The sequence below is a fragment of the Ascaphus truei genome, chromosome 9 (assembly GCF_040206685.1).
Source record: "Ascaphus truei isolate aAscTru1 chromosome 9, aAscTru1.hap1, whole genome shotgun sequence".
Classification (NCBI taxonomy): domain Eukaryota; kingdom Metazoa; phylum Chordata; class Amphibia; order Anura; family Ascaphidae; genus Ascaphus; species Ascaphus truei.
The window spans coordinates 53,330,246-53,348,838 of record NC_134491.1 but is presented as its reverse complement, the minus strand read 5'-3'; the positions used below and the strand labels follow the sequence as shown (position 1 = coordinate 53,348,838).

The 18,593-nt window shown below is 45.2% G+C and overlaps 1 protein-coding gene across 5 annotated transcripts in view; it reads right to left on the bottom strand.

Moving 5' to 3' along the window:
• The window catches only part of SYNE2 (spectrin repeat containing nuclear envelope protein 2), a 231,822-nt gene that overhangs the window by 60,461 nt on the left and 152,768 nt on the right, over window positions 1-18,593 (bottom strand). For all 5 annotated transcript variants that reach the window (XM_075614879.1, XM_075614877.1, XM_075614874.1 and 2 more), the window contains 10 exons: window positions 17,589-17,704; window positions 16,242-16,401; window positions 13,309-13,446; window positions 12,351-12,482; window positions 11,047-11,256; window positions 7,181-7,282; window positions 6,374-6,493; window positions 6,087-6,287; window positions 4,456-4,623; window positions 3,210-3,341 (listed from right to left, as the gene is read on the bottom strand). In XM_075614879.1, coding sequence (XP_075470994.1) covers window positions 3,210-3,341; window positions 4,456-4,623; window positions 6,087-6,287; window positions 6,374-6,493; window positions 7,181-7,282; window positions 11,047-11,256; window positions 12,351-12,482; window positions 13,309-13,446; window positions 16,242-16,401; window positions 17,589-17,704 — 1,479 coding nt within the window. The remainder of the gene's footprint in view (window positions 1-3,209; window positions 3,342-4,455; window positions 4,624-6,086; window positions 6,288-6,373; window positions 6,494-7,180; window positions 7,283-11,046; window positions 11,257-12,350; window positions 12,483-13,308; window positions 13,447-16,241; window positions 16,402-17,588; window positions 17,705-18,593) is intronic.

The window sequence follows — 18,593 nt, the reverse complement described above, 5'->3', positions numbered from 1 at the left end:
TAGCGTCAAATTACGCTACAGGGTCATGGCGTGACGTCACATGACCCCCACACGCCGGAAAGGAAGGTAGGGGGGGGGGGGGGCGCTGGCACCGGGGAAAGTAGGCAGGGGGGCGCAGCGCGAATAGTTTGCGCACCCCTGCATTAGACAATTGTTTCTCCACAAGGCTTCCTACGAACCCTTGGATCGCCTGGTATCCCTAAAGGGTCCCTTGTAATTTTCATGTAATTTTAAAATTGTACCAAATACAGAAGAATTTACAATGCATCTGATCTCAGACACGCTCTTAGAGAGGGTTGGGGGGTCCTTACAATGCATCTGATCTCAGACGCGCTATTAGAGAGGGTTGGGGTTTCCTTACAATGCATCTGATCTCAGGCGCGCTATTAGAGAGGGTTGGGGTTCCTTACAATGTATCTGATCTCAGACGCGCTATTAGAGAGGGTTGGGTTTCCTTACAATGCATCTGATCTCAGACACGCTATTAGAGAGGGTTGGGTTTCCTTACAATGCATCTGATCTCAGACACGCTCTTAGAGAGGGTTGGGGTTTCCTTACAATGCATCTGATCTCAGGCGCGCTATTAGAGAGGGTTGGGGTTCCTTACAATGTATCTGATCTCAGACGCGCTATTAGAGAGGGTTGGGTTTCCTTACAATGCATCTGATCTCAGACACGCTATTAGAGAGGGTTGGGTTTCCTTACAATGCATCTGATCTCAGACACGCTATTAGAGAGGGTTGGGGTTCCTTACAATGCATCTGATCTCAGGCGCGCTATTAGAGAGGGTTGGGGTTCCTTACAATGCATCTGATCTCAGACGCGCTATTAGAGAGGGTTGGGGACCCTTACAATGCATCTGATCTCAGACGTGCTATTAGAGAGGGTTGGGGATCCTTACAATGCATCTGATCTCAGACGCACTATTAGAGAGGGTTGGGGTTCCTTACAATGCATCTGATCTCAGACGTGCTATTAGAGAGGGTTGGGGATCCTTACAATGCATCTGATCTCAGACGCGCTATTAGAGAGGGTTGGGGTTCCTTACAATGCATCTGATCTCAGACGTGCTATTAGAGAGGGTTGGGGATCCTTACAATGCGTCTGATCTCAGACGCGCTATTAGAGAGGGTTGGGGTTCCTTACAATGCATCTGATCTCAGACGCGCTATTAGAGAGGGTTGGGGTTCCTTACAATGCATCTGATCTCAGACGCGCTATTAGAGAGGGTTGGGGGATCCTTACAATGCATCTGATCTCAGACGCGCTATTAGAGAGGGTTGGGGGTCCTTACAACGCATCTGATCTCAGACGTGCTATTAGACAGGGTTGGGGTTCCTTACAATGTATCTCTCAGACGCGCTATTAGAGAGGGTTGGGGTTCCTTACAATGCATCTGATCTCAGACGCGCTATTAGAGAGGGTTGGGGTTCCTTACAATGTATCTGATATCAGACGTGCTATTAGAGAGGGTTGGGGTTCCTTACAATGCATCTGATCTCAGACGCTTTTAGAGAGGGTTGGAGTTCCTTACAATACATCTGATCTCAGGCGCGCTATTAGAGAGGGTTGGGGTTCCTTACAATGCATCTGATCTCAGACGCGCTATTAGAGAGGGTTGGGGATCCTTACAATGCATCTGATCTCAGACGCGCTATTAGAGAGGGTTGGGGTTCCTTACAATGCATCTGATCTCAGACGTGCTATTAGAGAGGGTTGGGGATCCTTACAATGCATCTGATCTCAGACGCGCTATTAGAGAGGGTTGGGGTTCCTTACAATGCATCTGATCTCAGACGCGCTATTAGAGAGGGTTGGGGGGGTCCTTACAATGCATCTGATCTCAGACGCGCGATTAGAGAGGGTTGGGGATCCTTACAATGCATCTAATCTCAGACGTGCTATTAGAGAGGGTTGGGGATCCTTACAATGCATCTGATCTCAGACGCGCTATTAGAGAGGGTTGGGGGTCCTTACAATGCATCTGATCTCAGACGTGCTATTAGAGAGGGTTGGGGATCCTTACAATGCATCTAATCTCAGACGCGCTATTAGAGAGGGTTGGGGGTCCTTACAATGCATCTGATCTCAGACGTGCTATTAGAGAGGGTTGGGGTTCCTTACAATGCATCTGATCTCAGACGTGCTATTAGACAGGGTTGGGGTTCCTTACAATGCATCTGATCTCAAACGCGCTATTAGACAGGGTTGGGGGTCCTTACAATGCATCTGATCTCAGACGTGCTATTAGAGAGGGTTGGGGTTCCTTACAATGCATCTGATCTCAGACGCGCTATTAGACAGGGTTGGGGTTCCTTACAATGCATCTGATCTCAGACGCGCTATTAGACAGGGTTGGGGTTCCTTACAATGCATCTGATCTCAGACGCGCTATTAGACAGGGTTGGGGGTCCTTACAATGCATCTAATCTCAGACGCGCTATTAGAGAGGGTTGGGGTTCCTTACAATGTATCTGATCTCAGACGCGCTATTAGACAGGGTTGGGGTTCCTTACAATGCATCTGATCTCAGACGTGCTATTAGAGAGGGTTGGGGTTCCTTACAATGCATCTGATCTCAGACGTGCTATTAGAGAGGGTTGGGGTTCCACAGAATTTCACATAGGGTTCCCTAACCAAAAGAAAGGTTGGAAACCCCTGCAATAGACTGATATCTTACAATAGAGATGTCTGCTTTATAAGATGGTGATAATACTGAAGTCTACAGGAGATATTGTGTTTTGCAAATGAAGGTAAGACCCTTGCAATGAGACGTATGCAATAACCAAACCCAGTCTAAGTCCTGGGACATAGTGCCCCAAACAGTGCTGAGGCGCGCTGAGGCTCAGGGAAAGCGGGTACTTTCCCTGGCCTTACACAGCGCGCCCTCATTGGGCGAACCGCTCACGTGACCGGCCCTGCGCTCCGGCAAGCGGGGAAATTTCAAAACGCCGTCAGACACACGCTTCCCCAAGCGTGCTGACGCGTGCGCGAGCTCCTGCTAAAGCCGCTCTCATTGCGGCTGCAGGGGCTCAGTGCCGAGCAACAGCACGGCTCAGCGCATAAGCGCTGACCATGTCCCGGGCCTAATAGTACGAGGACAATATTCTCCCTGTACAGGTGTGTGCTGCCCCTCTGTGTGCCCGATTTACAGAACATACCACGGCTCACATCCCACATTAGATACACTGACAGGAGTTCTTACTTACCTGATATTGATTGATTCTTTCCATTACTTTTTCTTCTGTCTCTTCCACCAAACTAATATTCGGCACAGCAGCCCCAAGCGCCTCCAACTCCTTGCTGAGACGGTCATATTTTGAGTCAAATTCCCTCCAATTCTATTCACAAAGTGCACACAAAGTTGCCAATCAGAACAAAAATGTTAAAGCAGAAATCCCCCCCCCCCGAAGGTTATGCGTTTAACTGATAACATTAGTATCTGACCCCGAGGTACAGTGTGTGCTGCTCTTTAAAATCCATGCTTTTTTAACCTCTGGGGCAGGGGAGGTCAACTCTAATCCTCAAGGGCCACCAACAGGTCAGGTTTTCAGAATATCCCTGCTTTAGCACAGGTGGCTCAATTGGTGGCTCAGTCACTGGATAACCTGAAAACCTGACCTGTTGGTGACCCTTGAGGACTGGAGTTGCCCACCCCTGCTCTTGGGTTTGAGGTCACCTTGCTAACCTTGAAATTGCGCGGGAGAGCTCTACGTTACCCTCCTGGATGCTTAATATTATTTCAAACACTTATCACCTGAACAGAGCATTTAAAAAACAACACAAAACACATTAGGAAGGGCAAGAAGAGATCTTATACAGAACGGAAAAGGAGGATCTTTTGCAGGAGCGGCTCAGTGAGTAAAGACACTGACTGCAAACAATGACACTGGGTGTGAAGCAGGGGAAGCCAGTTCAGTTCCCGGTGTCGGCTGCTTGTGACCTTGGGCAAGTCACTTTATCTCCCTGTGCCTCAGGCACCAAAAACAGATTGTAAACTCATCTGCGCAGGGACTGTTTCTGTTACATTACTATGTGCTGCGTACCGCGCGCTATACTGTAATTTTGACGCGCTTTGTGTCCCATTGGGAGAAATTATTATTAAGTAAAACAAATAAATAAAAATGCGATCAGCATAGACTGCTACTTTAAGCAAAAGACCATGGAAGGAAACCAGTTTAATATGTGGCCCACATACATAAAGCAACAAGGAGGTGTTAAATTGAAATCAAATGGGTTCATCTGCCTTAATGCCAGTGCGGGTTATCGCACCATTCAAGTTAATGGGCGTTAACGCCGGAACAGGTTTGATATCCAATTCGTGACAGCAACTTGATGCATGAGCCCCAAAGTCTTTTCTATATAGCACCTTTAGAGCCATGATTGCATGCAGCTCCCAACCATGCACATTATGCATTTTAGCCAACAAGTTGTTTTTAGCTTGGATCACATTACCTTTAATAAACTCATCAGGTGGATGCCATGTGGTTCAGCTTGTTCCTGCAGTAAAGCGGCTTCTTGTACCAGAGCTCGGCTTCCTTCCTGGCTGAGCACAAGCTGAGGAATCTTTGAGGTATAGTTCTGCAGCAGGAGTACTTGATTACCAAGCTTTTTGAAAAATTGCTGTTTGTGACAAAAAAAATACTTTTATTAACCATTTATTATCAGCTCTATATCGGCTATAAAGTTAATCTCTCTTCTCCACAGGAGGAATAAAACAAGATTGACCAATTATTCCTTAATATCGTCAATAGGCCAAGAAATTCCATCCCTGATCTGACCATCGCTCTTAACTGATCGAGACAAATCAGTATGTATTCAACCCCCCTTTTTTAATTCTTTATCACATTCATGACCTCTATGAATAAACAGAATATTTATTTGATTTTTTTTCACTAAAAACGTTAGACCCAAGTGTCATTTCTAGAAAGAAAATAATGTTTCAGAGAATTCAGAATCATTTCCGGTGTGTTCCTGCCCGGCCTGTGGATTCATTGTGCGCACAGTTCATTAGCTATGTGTTGGTGCAAAGCAAAAATTGAATGCAAGGCTTAAGATGTGTACTTTTTAGATTTGGCAGCACGAGCAACTAAATAAAAAGTAAGGAAAAGGCATATGGGAATTTTAGTAGTTAGGAAAGAGGATTGCATTTCAAAGATAATAAAGATCCTGTTTTTCAACAAGGGTTCCTACTGTAGGAATCCTTGGGTTCCACTGCCATCCCAAAAGGGTTCCCTGCAATTTTCTGGCCATTTGAAAATGGTATCAATTACAAAAGAATTTTTGATCTCAGACGCGCTATTAGAGAGGGTTGGGGTTCCTTACAATGTATCTGATCTCAGACGCGCTATTAGATAGGGTTGGGGTTCCTTACAATGCATCTGATCTCAGACGCGCTATTAGAGAGGGTTGGGGTTCCATACAATGCATTTGATCTCAGACGCGCTATTAGAGAGGGTTGGGGTTCCTTACAATGCATTTGATCTCAGACGCGCTATTAGAGAGGGTTGGGGTTCCATACAATGCATCTGATCTCAGACGCACTATTAGGGAGGGTTCAGGATCCTCAGAATTTCAAAATATAATTATAGGGTCCCTGAATAAAAAAATACTGATCTAAGGAAAATAGACTAGGAAAATTGCCCAATAAAGATATTTATCAACAGACACATCCTACTTCTGGTCTGTAACTGTTACATACGCCTATAATATATATTATCTCTAACTGTGCATGCAATGTCTTGTATATCAGCGGTGCGCAAACTGGGGGGCGCGAGAGTGACTGCGGGGGTGGGCGCGGGGTTTACAGAGGCCCCGCGCACTTCCCGAAGGCACTTAAATGAAGTGCCGGGGGAGCGGCGAGGGCCCCTGTAAAACTCACTTACCTTGGCTCCGGCGGCTTCTTAGACGCGTCGCCACGGCAACGCGGCGTCATGTGACGTCACGTTGCAGGAGCCGACGTATCTCTCAATGTATTACTTACGGGTAAAACATTTTATAAATAAATAAATACTTCTTACTATTGGTTTTCCCAATTTGAAGAATGTTATTGAGCAAAGTATAAGCCCAAAGCCCCACCAACACACCTTGTAATTCCGCAGATGGGAGCCTAAGGCTTCTTTACTTATCGAGCGCCGACTTTTACACCGAGAAACCTTCTCCTTCCCAATAGCCAACAGCTCCCTAATCCCGCACATCAAAGCATCCAACTGGGAAGCACTGACAGCGACACAGGCAAGTTCTTCCTGCCTGGCGCGCAGGAGCCTCCAGACATCATTAAGAACATCCTGAAATAAAACGTACAGGCATTTGTAAAAATATATTAAGAAAAGTGTCTTAGAAACAAGGATATCACATGTCTGGCGATTCTTACCTCTAATTTGTGGATTTCGACGTTTAAACATGTGGTGAGGGACCGTTTTCCGCCCTGCTCTTTTAATGATGATACTTGATTTTCGTAGTTCTGCAGGTCTCGCTCATAAACAGCAACTTCCTACATCAAAAAAAACCCAACATCTTAGGTAAATCCCTTATTTTTGCTTTGTGGTGCTGCAGGTTCTAATTGAAATTCTACACCTTGAATATTCCTACAATATGTCACATCGGCCCTTTCACTACGGTAATTACTGAATATCACCTGATTTTCAAGTTCTCTGGACAAGGATTAGTTTCTCCCGCTTTATTATTGTTCGAAATATAGACAATCATGCTGATAAATCACCAGCATAGTGATCCGATCACAGCAAGGACAGATCAGGGTAGTATCTTTAACCCCGTATGGACCTTCCGTTGGCTTGTGCCATGTGGATACACTCCCCTACCTATACAGGTAGCCACCTCCCCATCTGGATTTTAGACCACATATCATTTAATATTGTTCACTATAAATAGATTTTCACATTGCTATTGATGCGATTCAGATTGATATAATTAAAGTTTATTTTACCTGTACTGAGGGACCCCATTTCCAGTCGTTAACCTCTATCTTGTATGTGCTATTATGAAGGCCCATTGAGGGAATATTGATACCCCTAGATTAATACAGATCTACTACACTTGACTCAACTAGGGCAACGAACTAGGGGTTCTTTTGGTTCATCCCACAGGGAGGATCAATTTTATTAATATCTTCTACATATAAACAATATTTTTATAGTATAGACTTTTAAATTGGACTTACCTGAAGCTGTTCAGTTACATCACGGGTGCTTCCATTAGTCAAATGTTGAGCAAGATCGGTTTTCTTCTTAAGCAAGATTTCATACAACTGCCTTATGTCATTCTGTGATAAGAGACAAAATTACATGTGCATTCAATATCTATCTCTATATTTACAAAAAAGAATATATATATATGTGTATATATATATATATATATACATACACACATATATATGTGTATATATACACACACACACACACACACACACACACACAAGCCCCTGGGTTTTTGGGCCCTTCTCTTTCTGTTTTTTTGTATCCTATGTCTGTGCATGACCCAGATGAAGGTCCCATGGTGGACTGAAACATTGGTTATCTTTTGAAACACAATACACCACTTATCAATGCTGTGTTTGGGTACGGGTAGATGTAGGGCCGGCTTGTATTTTGTGGGGCTCGGTGTAGGGGCTTACACGAGGCCTCTTACCTGGCCAGGCAGGTCTTTCTCCTCCTCAGACGTCGCGGCCTCACAACGCCATGCGGCATCACGTTGTCATGGCAATGCGAGGCCATTTGACGTTGCGGTGCCATGGCGGGACGCTGTAGGAGGGGACATGCCGCCGGACCAGGTAAGAGATATTTACACCCCGCAATCTCCCCCGACAATCTGTGTAACTGTTGTTGGAGAAGAGCGCAGGGTCTCTCTAAGTGCAGGGCTCGGTGCGAAGGCACTGCCATTGAGCCGGTCCTGGGTAGATGGGTGAGGGTGCGTGTGTGTGTGTCTGCGCGCAAACAGTACACACATATGCGTACACCCAGTTCAGGAAAAAAGAGACCCCTCTAGTTTTTCCCAATATTTTATATATTTCTAGATCAATCTCCATTAAAAATTGCACAATTGTAGGTCTGTTATCAAGATTAACACTATATAAGCAGCACAATGTAGACAAATCAACTGATGCCAACTAAATTTATGTCACTGTATTATGTAAAACAAGCACCAGATACACGTCGGGAGGTTCACGAGAACATTTTGTTTTTCTTTCATAGTTCGTAAATGTATTAAACTGTTGTCATCTAATCTGAAACACTAAGATTACTGTAAAGTTTGAGTTCACAAAGGGTGTGTTTAAAATGTCCTCCTTCTGCTGAAGCGCACGCCCGAAGACGAGAACACCACTGTCTGGTTGTATCAGGGCCATCTTAACAACATTAGGGGCCCCCGGAAAAGCAGTGCACGGGGCCCGGCCTACACTGCCGCTCCCAGCCTCCCACGCGCTCACTAGCAGCAGCAGGCACCGGAAGTGCTGCACTGCTAGGCTGCGAGCGGTTGTGACGCGAGCCGGGGTGCCGGAGAGCGAGCGGAGCTGGGGTGCCGGGCGGGGGGAGAGCGAGCGGAGCCGGGGTGCCGGGCGGGGGGAGAGCGAGCGGAGCCGGGGTGCCGGGCGGGGGGAGAGCGAGCGGAGCCGTGGTGCCGGGCGGGGGGAGAGCGAGCGGAGCCGTGGTGCCGGGCGGGGGGAGAGCGAGCGGAGCCGTGGTGCCGGGCGGGGGGAGAGCGAGCGGAGCCGGGGTACCGGGCGGGGGGAGAGCGAGTAGGGTTGCCAGGTGGCTTGTCCAAAAATACTGGACACAATGGTGAAAGGTGCGACGCGCGCGAGAATCGTTGGTGGGGAAGAATGTTATTTATAAATGACCTGACTGTTATATCATTTGTTCTAAACTTCACTCCAAGTATTCACCAATTTGCACCAATTTATATTCTATTTCGTAAAAAATCTGGGGAGGAGTCTTGGGAGGGAGTGGGAGGGAATGGGTGGGAGTGGGAGGGAGCGCCCTTCCGAGGATTGTTTTAGGAAATAGAATATGAAATAGTGCACATTGGTGCATGCTTGGAGTGAAATTTAGAACAAATTACGTAATGGTCAGATCATTTATAAATAACTGACCTGCAGTCATACTGTACATGGCGAGCAATACTGATCTTACTGCTCCTCCCACAAATTCCAAGATTGTTGCACCCCCTCCTCATCCTCTCTCTCCCCCCCTTGTCCTCTCACCCTCCCATCCCCCCTTGTCCTCTCACCCTCTCACCCCCTCCCTTCATCCTCTCTCATCCCCCCTCCGTTCATCCTCTCTCAACCCCTCCCTTCATCCTCTGTTACCCCCCCACCCATCCCTTCATCCTCTCCCCCCCCCCTTGTCATTATCAGTGCAGTAGTTTTCAAATTTAGACTTCAAAATCCAGCTTTAAATTGCATATTAAATCATGCCATTGAATAAGTAACCTACTCTGCCTTCTTGGGGATGATCTGTAAGTAAGGGTGCTGCAGAGATTGCAATGCTGCTGGGATGATCTGTAAGTAAGAGTGCTGCAGAGATTGCAATGCTGCTGGGATGATCAGTAAGTAAGAGTGCTGCAGAGATTGCAATGCTGCTGGGATGATCAGTAAGTAAGGGTGCTGCAGAGATTGCAATGCTGCTGGGATGAGAGCTGGGTTATGGAGCCTTTCTGAGAATTTACAATGGTGGTTATTTTTAATAGATCTTAGTAAAAGAAAAGTAAGGGTGAGTGAGCAATTAAACAAAGTTGCCAGTACTGTATGTACTGTCTGTCACCACACACACACACACACACACACACACACACTGAGACTTTCACTCACTCACTCAAACACACACACACTGAGGCACACACATATACAGGCAGGACACAGGACACAGACAGAAAGACAGACACACTGAGACACACACACACAGATAGACAGACACACACATACACAGGCAGGACACAGATAGACAGACACACTGAGACACACAGACAGACACACACACACACACAGGCAGGACAATGAGACACACACAGGTAGGACACTGAGACACACACACAGGCAGGACACTGAGATACACACACACTGAGACACACACACACAGGACACAGATAGACAGGACACTGAGACACACACACACACACACACACACAGGCAGGACACTGAGACACACACACACACACACACACACACACACACACACACACACACACACACAGCCTCACCTCTCTGCTGCATGCTTTTCCTCCGCTCTTTGGCCCCACCCCCCAGGCTCCTGCCACCTCCCAATTGGCTGAATTACACAGCAGCAAACCAATCAGAAGCTGCCCAGCCCCCTAGCAGCAGCAGCAGCCCTGCTCTATCCCATGTCCGGTATTATCTCTCATATTTTACCGGACAGGGGAACCAAATACCGGACACCTGGCAACCCCAAGAGCGAGCCGGGGTGCTGGGCGGGGGGAGAGCATTGGTGGGCACGCATGGGCCGGGCGCGTGGGCCCCCGGACAACTGCCCCGCGTCCCCATACGTTAAGACGGCCCTGGGTTGCATCACTGATAACGAATTGATCCAGCCGCTCCCACTCCTGAACAACACGTTGTTTTATTAATAATTAATTTTCCGTCCTAGCGAGCATGCTTTTATCAGGAAACATTCCGCCAGCGTTTTGCACCATAATTCTTGCTCTGTCCCAAGCACTTTATAACATGTTCATCTTATTCGCTAAACACCATTTTGTAAACGATGTACAGTAACTATGCGCTTGATGAGGTCATCACGCCGTCACCAATTCCAAAGAATATTATTTATTAGTTTATCAAATAATTCTTAAATGTAATAATCTACTGTGACAGACCTAGAATTGCTCAAATTGTCATAAATATGGCGTGATGTTTCTGCAATGCTGAGAAGTAAAAGAGGTCGTTTTCGCTTAAGACCGTGTCTATATGCAAACTCTTGCATCCTCGGAGTAAAAGTTGAATGCATTTCATCCGCATTACTGCAAACAGGTTTCATGCATACAAAAAAAAGACAAAAAGCTCAGAATATTATACACTACCTGATAGCTGCTATTTTTATCAAGTTCCATTTGTATGCACTTTGCTTTGGAGACCGCAGCACCACGAGTCAGCTTGAGCCAAGCTTGAATATCATTATAACACTGGGATAATACTTCAGTGCATTCAGGGTCATTGGCGATCGGCTTTAAAATGCCTTTCTTTTTATTTGTCATTTCTGCCGAAAGTGTACCTAAATCTTCTGCCAGTTTCTGGGAGGAAAATATAATTGAAGTTAAAGTTAGTATGTTTAGAATCCAATCACATCCCCAGCGACCACACTGTAACTTCTATTCAAATTGCTGTAGCAAAGATATTCAGGTCATTTAAAACTTTCTAGAAAGATAATAACTCAGAATATGTCTAATAGTTTTTCACACACAACAAACACTGGAGCTCATACAATGCAGAATACTCAGTTCATCCAGAACTAGAAGAATAAAATGATGCCAAAGTTTCACCAACCAGAACCGAATCGAATCAAAATGGAAAAATAAAAGTGGCTACTTGTAAGTATCACAAATAATATTGTTTTACATCAGAGTGCACAAATAAAGCTGCCGCTTGTAATTTTTTTTCTTCCATTCAATATGACGTGCATCAATACAATCGGCACACTGACAAGCGATAAGCTAAGTTGCAGATCAATCCGTTCACTTTGCTCTGGGTTATTTAATTCAGTTCTTGCTGCAAAACAGTACCCACAATGCAAAGTTTTGTGGAAGATCATGTGACCAGGCAGTTACTAGATACAATTGGTGCACTGCTAGAGAGATGGCAGGGCTCAAGAGCCAGAGCCTGCCTCAGAAGGGGAGGGGTGTGTGACTTTGCAAATGGTTTCTATAGAAACAGAAATGCTTTCTACATTAGAATACATTCAAATGTCTTTAACAAAATAAATAAATGCTACAGGTATTTTCTCATACCACAGAACTGTTTTATTTTAAAAAAAAAACCACACATGTAGGCTATTGCTTGAACTGCAGCTTTACTGTAAGTAGAGGATCAGAATGTCAACAATATAATCCTTTGTAGGTAGAAAAAGGCATCAAATAAGTAGCAATGCTGCAATATGGCTACATCGTTGCTGAATATTATTTACTAGCCAAACGTCTCTGACAGTTTTGGCATGTCAGTGCTCAAGAGTTAAGGCTCCCAGACGGATAGCACTTGAGTAAAACTTGGAGACCAAGTTCAGATAAAGTTAACATTTGTAACAACAACAACACGTCGACAATAGTTACAGAGACCTCCTACGCGTTTCTCATCCTTTGATGCTTTCCCCAGGAGGAATGCATTTGCTCACCTCAAACTGCTCCAGCTGTGATGGCGCTTCCTCTTTAGTTAGCACCTCCATGTCTAGCATTTCTTCCAAGTTTTGCAACCACTGGGAAACTGAATAAAGCAACCCAAAAAGTTTCCTGCTTTTTTCATTTTCCTAAATAAAAAACAGACATTGAAATCGTTATCATTAATGAAAAAAACACTTCATGTCAAACAACACAAGTCATTATTTTGTACTGTAACTGGCGTCAAACTATTGACTCAATTTGGCTTCCGGGCACTGTTTATTTAGATTGCAATATTTAAAATAACTTTAATACCAATCATATTACAAGCCGGTGGGTAAAGAAGTCATGGAACAAAGTAATTTAATGAGAAACCGTAATTGGACATTTACAGTCATACTCCTTTAACGACGTGCGCATCATCTATATAATTACATTGAGTTCAGTTCAGGGTTACTAAAAGTAAATGGTACCAATGAATTGATCACCTATATACAGAGCTGTACTGGTAATCTGGTGTGAACCGAGCCCAACATTCAAGCATTGGCACCATATCTATCTGATTACTGTATTTGGAGCTGAATAGATTACACAGGATTGCGTGTCTTTTTACAAATACTATTAAAAACTGTTTTTCTAAACTTTCTAATCAAAAACATTATTTAGGGGGTCAGTCTATATACTGTATGCCGAAACCCCTGCTTGGGCTGGAAATCTATAGAGATTTTAGGTTGACCATGGCTCAAACAGGTGCCTTGGTGCATATAGAATAAGGCAATTTGCCTCATTGTAACAGCATGCTTATGTATAATATTAGGTAAAACTCCAATAAACATACGATATAATATTAGAATAATACGCAACACAGAAGTAGAAAGTATGATGCATCACCATATAGAAGACTAACTGCATTAAATACATCTCTCACAGATTACTTGAACCAATCAGATACCCTAAATCACGCAGTATTTATACCTTCATCAGGGGCACGGGCGCTTCTGCACTCAGGGATTCCAGCTGAATCGTGATGTTTTTCAGTTCTTCGGTAACTGGTGATTTTATCCTACTCACAGGAAATCTTGGGGCAACACTTATTTTAACTACCTTTGCGACCTAATATTTAGAGGAACAACAACATTGAAAAGGGTTCCGTTATATGCAAAGTGTTTGGTAAAGTTACTTTTTTTCCTAAAAATAAACAGAGCAGAGATCAGAAGCAACAGTTTTTTTTCCAATCAGATCAGACTAATGAACTTTGGTTTCCCTTTTAAGGCTGCGTCCACTGTGCCGCTGACCGTGCTGATGCTCGAGAGCGATGACATCATCAACTCTCCAAGCATGACTGCAGGTTGTCCTGCATAATTTTCCAAGCGCGAGCGGGGGGGGGGGGGGGGGAGTGGTGGATCAGGGCTATTTCTGTGTGTAATGTGTGTGTGGCTGTGTGTGTGTGTGTGCACTGACTGGTGTTGAGCGCGCTTCAAAGTCAATTTTGGTTGTCTCCCCAAGTGCCAAGCTTGGGAGAGCGCACGTGCCCGTGCACGAGCACACACATGCTGCGTGATCGTGGCCGTGCAGATTCGGATTCACTGAACCAAGCGCGGTCAGCGGCACAGTGGACGCAGCCTGAGAATCTGGCACAGAGAAAAGACACCCTGCCATTAGATGCTAACAGACCAGTAGCAGCAGACCTTAAAAAAGCAGAAGAGCGAAGAACTGGGATTGGATTGTCGGGGACAAACAGTATGCAAACAGTGAGCTGGTTTGTCAAAGAAACACAGAGCCAGAGAAAATGTAAATAGACCAAGTTATTGGGTGCTCTCTGTGTACAAGGTTTTAACATCCTGCATAGGGTATTTTACATATGGAAAGTTTTCAATACATTACAAGAGGAGATTAGATCCAGAAATAGTCATATTTTTATTTATTTTTATCTGTGTTTTGAGAAGGTTATAATAAATAAAATGCAGAAATAGGAACATCGCATATAACACCACCCTGCGGAGCTTTAAAAGTATAATTAAGTCAATAATATTGAAGTCTAAAATCAAAAGTATTATCATGTGTATACTTTACGGTTTATTATTTTAGTGCAACCATATATTACACATTAAACTCTACTACACATTTATTTATAATATAATTACGTAATAAATATTTCTCTATAACAGCCAGGCAATTGTAATTATGTATTATATATTACAGTCAATTAAAGAGGCAAACCAAGCGCATAATTTTTTTTAAACACAATATTGAAGCAGGAGGACTCCAGAGCTGAACTCCATTAATTTCAGCTCTGGTGACCCCCTGCATCTGGAGATACGTACCTCCTCCGTAGTGGGTCCCGGTAGCCCCTCTGCTCGACTAGCAGGGATCACGTAATGGCCGCTTTTCAAAGCTCCCGTGCTCTGCGGGCCAATAGGAATCTGTGATGTCATCTAGAGTGGCTTCCTATTGGCCCATGTGACGTGGAGCTTTGAAAAGCTGAGAGATACCGGCACCCCCTTCGGAGGTACGTATCTCTGGAAGCAGGGGGCTCCCGGAGCTGAAATTAATGGGGTTCAGCTCCAAAGACTCTCTGCTTCCATCGCGTGTAAAAAAAAAAATGTTAAATAAAATAAGCGCTTGGATTGCGTCTTTAAACACAGACGAATAATCTGTTCTGAGGATTCACTGATATAATTGCACATATGCAAAACATAAAAACAATAGAATGGGGGCGCAGAAAAAAGGGAAAGAATCACTAAGTGTTCAAAAATATAACGCAATTTATAATAGCATATGAATAAAAGTACAAAACGTACAATAAAATAAGGATCAAATAGATCCAAGTACACCAGGCAGGAAAACACTCAAAGATACGACCCGTCGTCCAGACAAAATGCCCCTCTCCGGATCGCAGTTGGTATGTGCTGAGGGGAAGTTCCAGACCGGCATCCACTTGTAGTAGTTCCTGCACTCGTGTAAGCAGCGTTAGGCCTGTAGCGTCATTACGTCAGAACTTCCCCTCAGCACATACCAACTGCGATCCGGAGAGGGGGATTTGGTCTGCACGACGGGTCGTATCTTTGAGTGTTTTCCCGCCTGGTGCACAAAAAGAAGAAAACACAGCGCACAACTCATAGTGAAATCAATATATTATAAACTGATTAAGTGAAAGTGGTAAATATGCACGTACAAGAAATCAATATATTCAGGCAATACATGAATTTTGGCACATGTTACCAACACGAAGCCGCATCTGGCCAGACTGCAAGGGTAAGGTGAGTAGACCAACAGCTTGGGCAGTGTGTTAAATTCCCAGGTGTCCTCTGTCTTGCTCAGTTATTAATCCTCTGATCTGCCAGCCGTCTGAAGCACCGTAGCTATTGCTGCTCCGAATCTCTCACAGACTCACTTCCTGGTGTGACGTCACTCGAGTCGCGTCATCGGGGCTATAGGGAGGCTCCAAGGCTCAAATCGGCATCCAAAGCCAAACGATCGTGCTTGCCAAAGTCTCAGAATGTATAGCTAGTAGCTTGTAGAAAAGTTCATATAGATGGAGGTATATGATTATACCCCTGGAATGAACGCAATTATCAATATCCTACGCGTTTCGTTAAAAACAACTTCGTACGGGACATGAATCTATTTGATCCTTATTTTATTGTAAGTTTTGTACTTTTATTCATATGCTATTATAAATTGCTTTATATTTTTGAACACTTAGTGATTCTTTCCCTTTTTTCTGCGCCCCCATTCTTTTGTTTATGTGTGCGAGTCCTCTCTAGCCCCGCTGATCACGGGAGATGGGGAGCAGCACTGAAGAGGGAATCTACAGAAAATTGCTGACGGCCAGTGCGCATTCGATACTGTTTACTCACATACGCACAACAGCAGACAGTTAAACATGTGTATCCTAGTGCGCTCACCTCAGGTTCATTAACATGCTTGAGAGAAGCTGTTTTTATTCTGTATGCCAGCTCCTTCTGCAAATATTGCCATTTACACCAACTTGGATCCTCTGAAGCAGACAGAGGAATATTGCTCTGAGGACCGGTCAGATCTGGGACGTCTTCTCCAGCGTCGCTTCTGAAAAGAGGATGTAAACAAACATGGCAATCTCTCTCTAGTGTCACAAAATTCACATGGCGTTCCTGGCCACGGATGTGTGGGGCTTTCCGTGCGGTAGCACTGGATTGGCGTTATCGCATATTACAGCCTGTATGAGGCTAACAATTATAATGCTAGGATCTTGCACTCTGAGTATTTCCTGTTTAAAAAAATATATATATTTAAAAAAAAATTTTAATCAGTTATCTCTAGCGTCCGAGGTTACCATGGAAACCTCTAAACTGCAAATGGCTATAGGGACACATCCATCTTGACCTCCCAGACATGTAATATTGCCACTGTTCCTGTCTCCCGAAAGAAACATCGGATAAAAAAAAACCAAAAAATACACCCCATGAAAGAGCAAGAGGAAGTTTTTTAAAGTAAATAAACGCCCCCCCCCCAAAAAAAATCACATCAGAGAGGGTTGCCAGGTGTCCAGTATTGAACCGGACTGTCCTGTATTTGGTCACACTGCCCAGTAAAAAAATAGAGTTAATACTGGACATGTATGTGTCCGATATTACCTGTCTGGACATAGTGACCTGACCGGCTTGGGGGGACCGCGGGATTTCCCTTAGCAGGGAGAGAGCAGGTCTGCTGCTAGGAGGCTGGGATGCTTCCTCCATCCTGATTGGGTGTTGCTGGGTAATGCAGCCAATCAGGAGGTGGTGTCAGGAGCCTGGGGGTGGGGCCAAGGAAGAGGAAACCGCTTGGAGCGGAGAGTGGGGTGTGTATGTGTGCGTGTGTGTGTCCAGCGTGTTGCACCTTTCGCCATTGGGTTCAGTATGTTTGGAGAAGCCGCCTGGCAACCCTAACAGTGATCAGCGCATAGTAGAAGGGATTATGCACTCCTGGGTGTGAGGAGATCAGGGGGGAGAAGGGAGGAGGCGGGGGCAATGTCTTTATCTTCCATGGGATGGACCTCGTGGTACAGGAACGTTTAGCACGTTCCAGATACAATTCTAGACAATATACAGTACATGCCTGAGTGATAAGGAAGAGTGAGTACACAAGCATGGAAGGGGCTTTAATGAGTATATTTCAAATAGTAAACCAGATAAAAAAAATAAATGAAAGAAAAAAGATAATCTTTGTTTGTTTTGTTAAACATTTTTCTTAGTAAATCAGCAGAATGTCTACAGCCCTATGCTGACCATTCATACCTTGAATATGATTGCGCTAACATGCCGCTGCCTTGCGTCTGTTCTGACCCCAATTTTGCATCATGGAATATGTCTTTTGTGAGGTCTTTGTGCTGAAGCAGTTCCACGTTAAAGACCTGCAGTACAAACAAGCAGTAACGTGAGCAAACCAATACGCTTGGTAAATACAAATGTTAACCCCCTAGAGCAGGGGTTAGCCAAATCCAGTCCTCAAGGGCCACCAACGGGTCAGGTTTTCAGGATACCACTGCTTCAGCTCAGTCAAAGACTGAGCCACCTGTGCTGACGCAGAGATATCCTGAAAGCCTGACCTGTTGTTGGGTCTTGAGGACTAGACTAGGCTAACCCCTGGCCTAGAGTATCACAGAGGCCTGCAATGTACTGAACGTACACAGGCAGCCTGACTAGGCCGTGTTGCCACAACTCCGGATCTGACCCGGAGACTACGGGTTTTGGCAAAGTATCTCCGGGCTACGGGTGTACCTTGTAAACCTCCGGGAGGCAGCGTGCGGCCTCCGGCATCCTCCCGGCATCTCCCCCCTGCAACTGCTGTCAATATAGCCGAGTGGCGTCAAATGGCGCAATGTTGCTATGACAATGGGAACGCTACATGACATCACAGCGTCACGCAATGCCCTTCGACAACGGGACGCTAGGTGATGTCACGTGGTGCCTCATCGGCACACGACACATCGGCGCCATAATGTCTCCCGTTGTCATGGCAACTTGACACAGTGTGACATCACGTAGTGTCCCATTGTCATGGCAACCCAGCGCCAAATCAGCCAGATTGACAGCAGTTGCAGGGGGGAGATTCCGGGGAGGATGTCAGAAGGATGCTAGAGGACGCCGGGAGACGTCGCAGCCACCGAAGGTAAGAGCTAAATGTAGAAATGTTATCTCCGGGTTAGGCTGAGGCCCGGTAACTCCGCTGCACGCGCGCCCACGAGACTGGCGGCACGTGCAGCCGATTCCCCGGTCTGCAGTGAGCTGCAGGAATAGAGA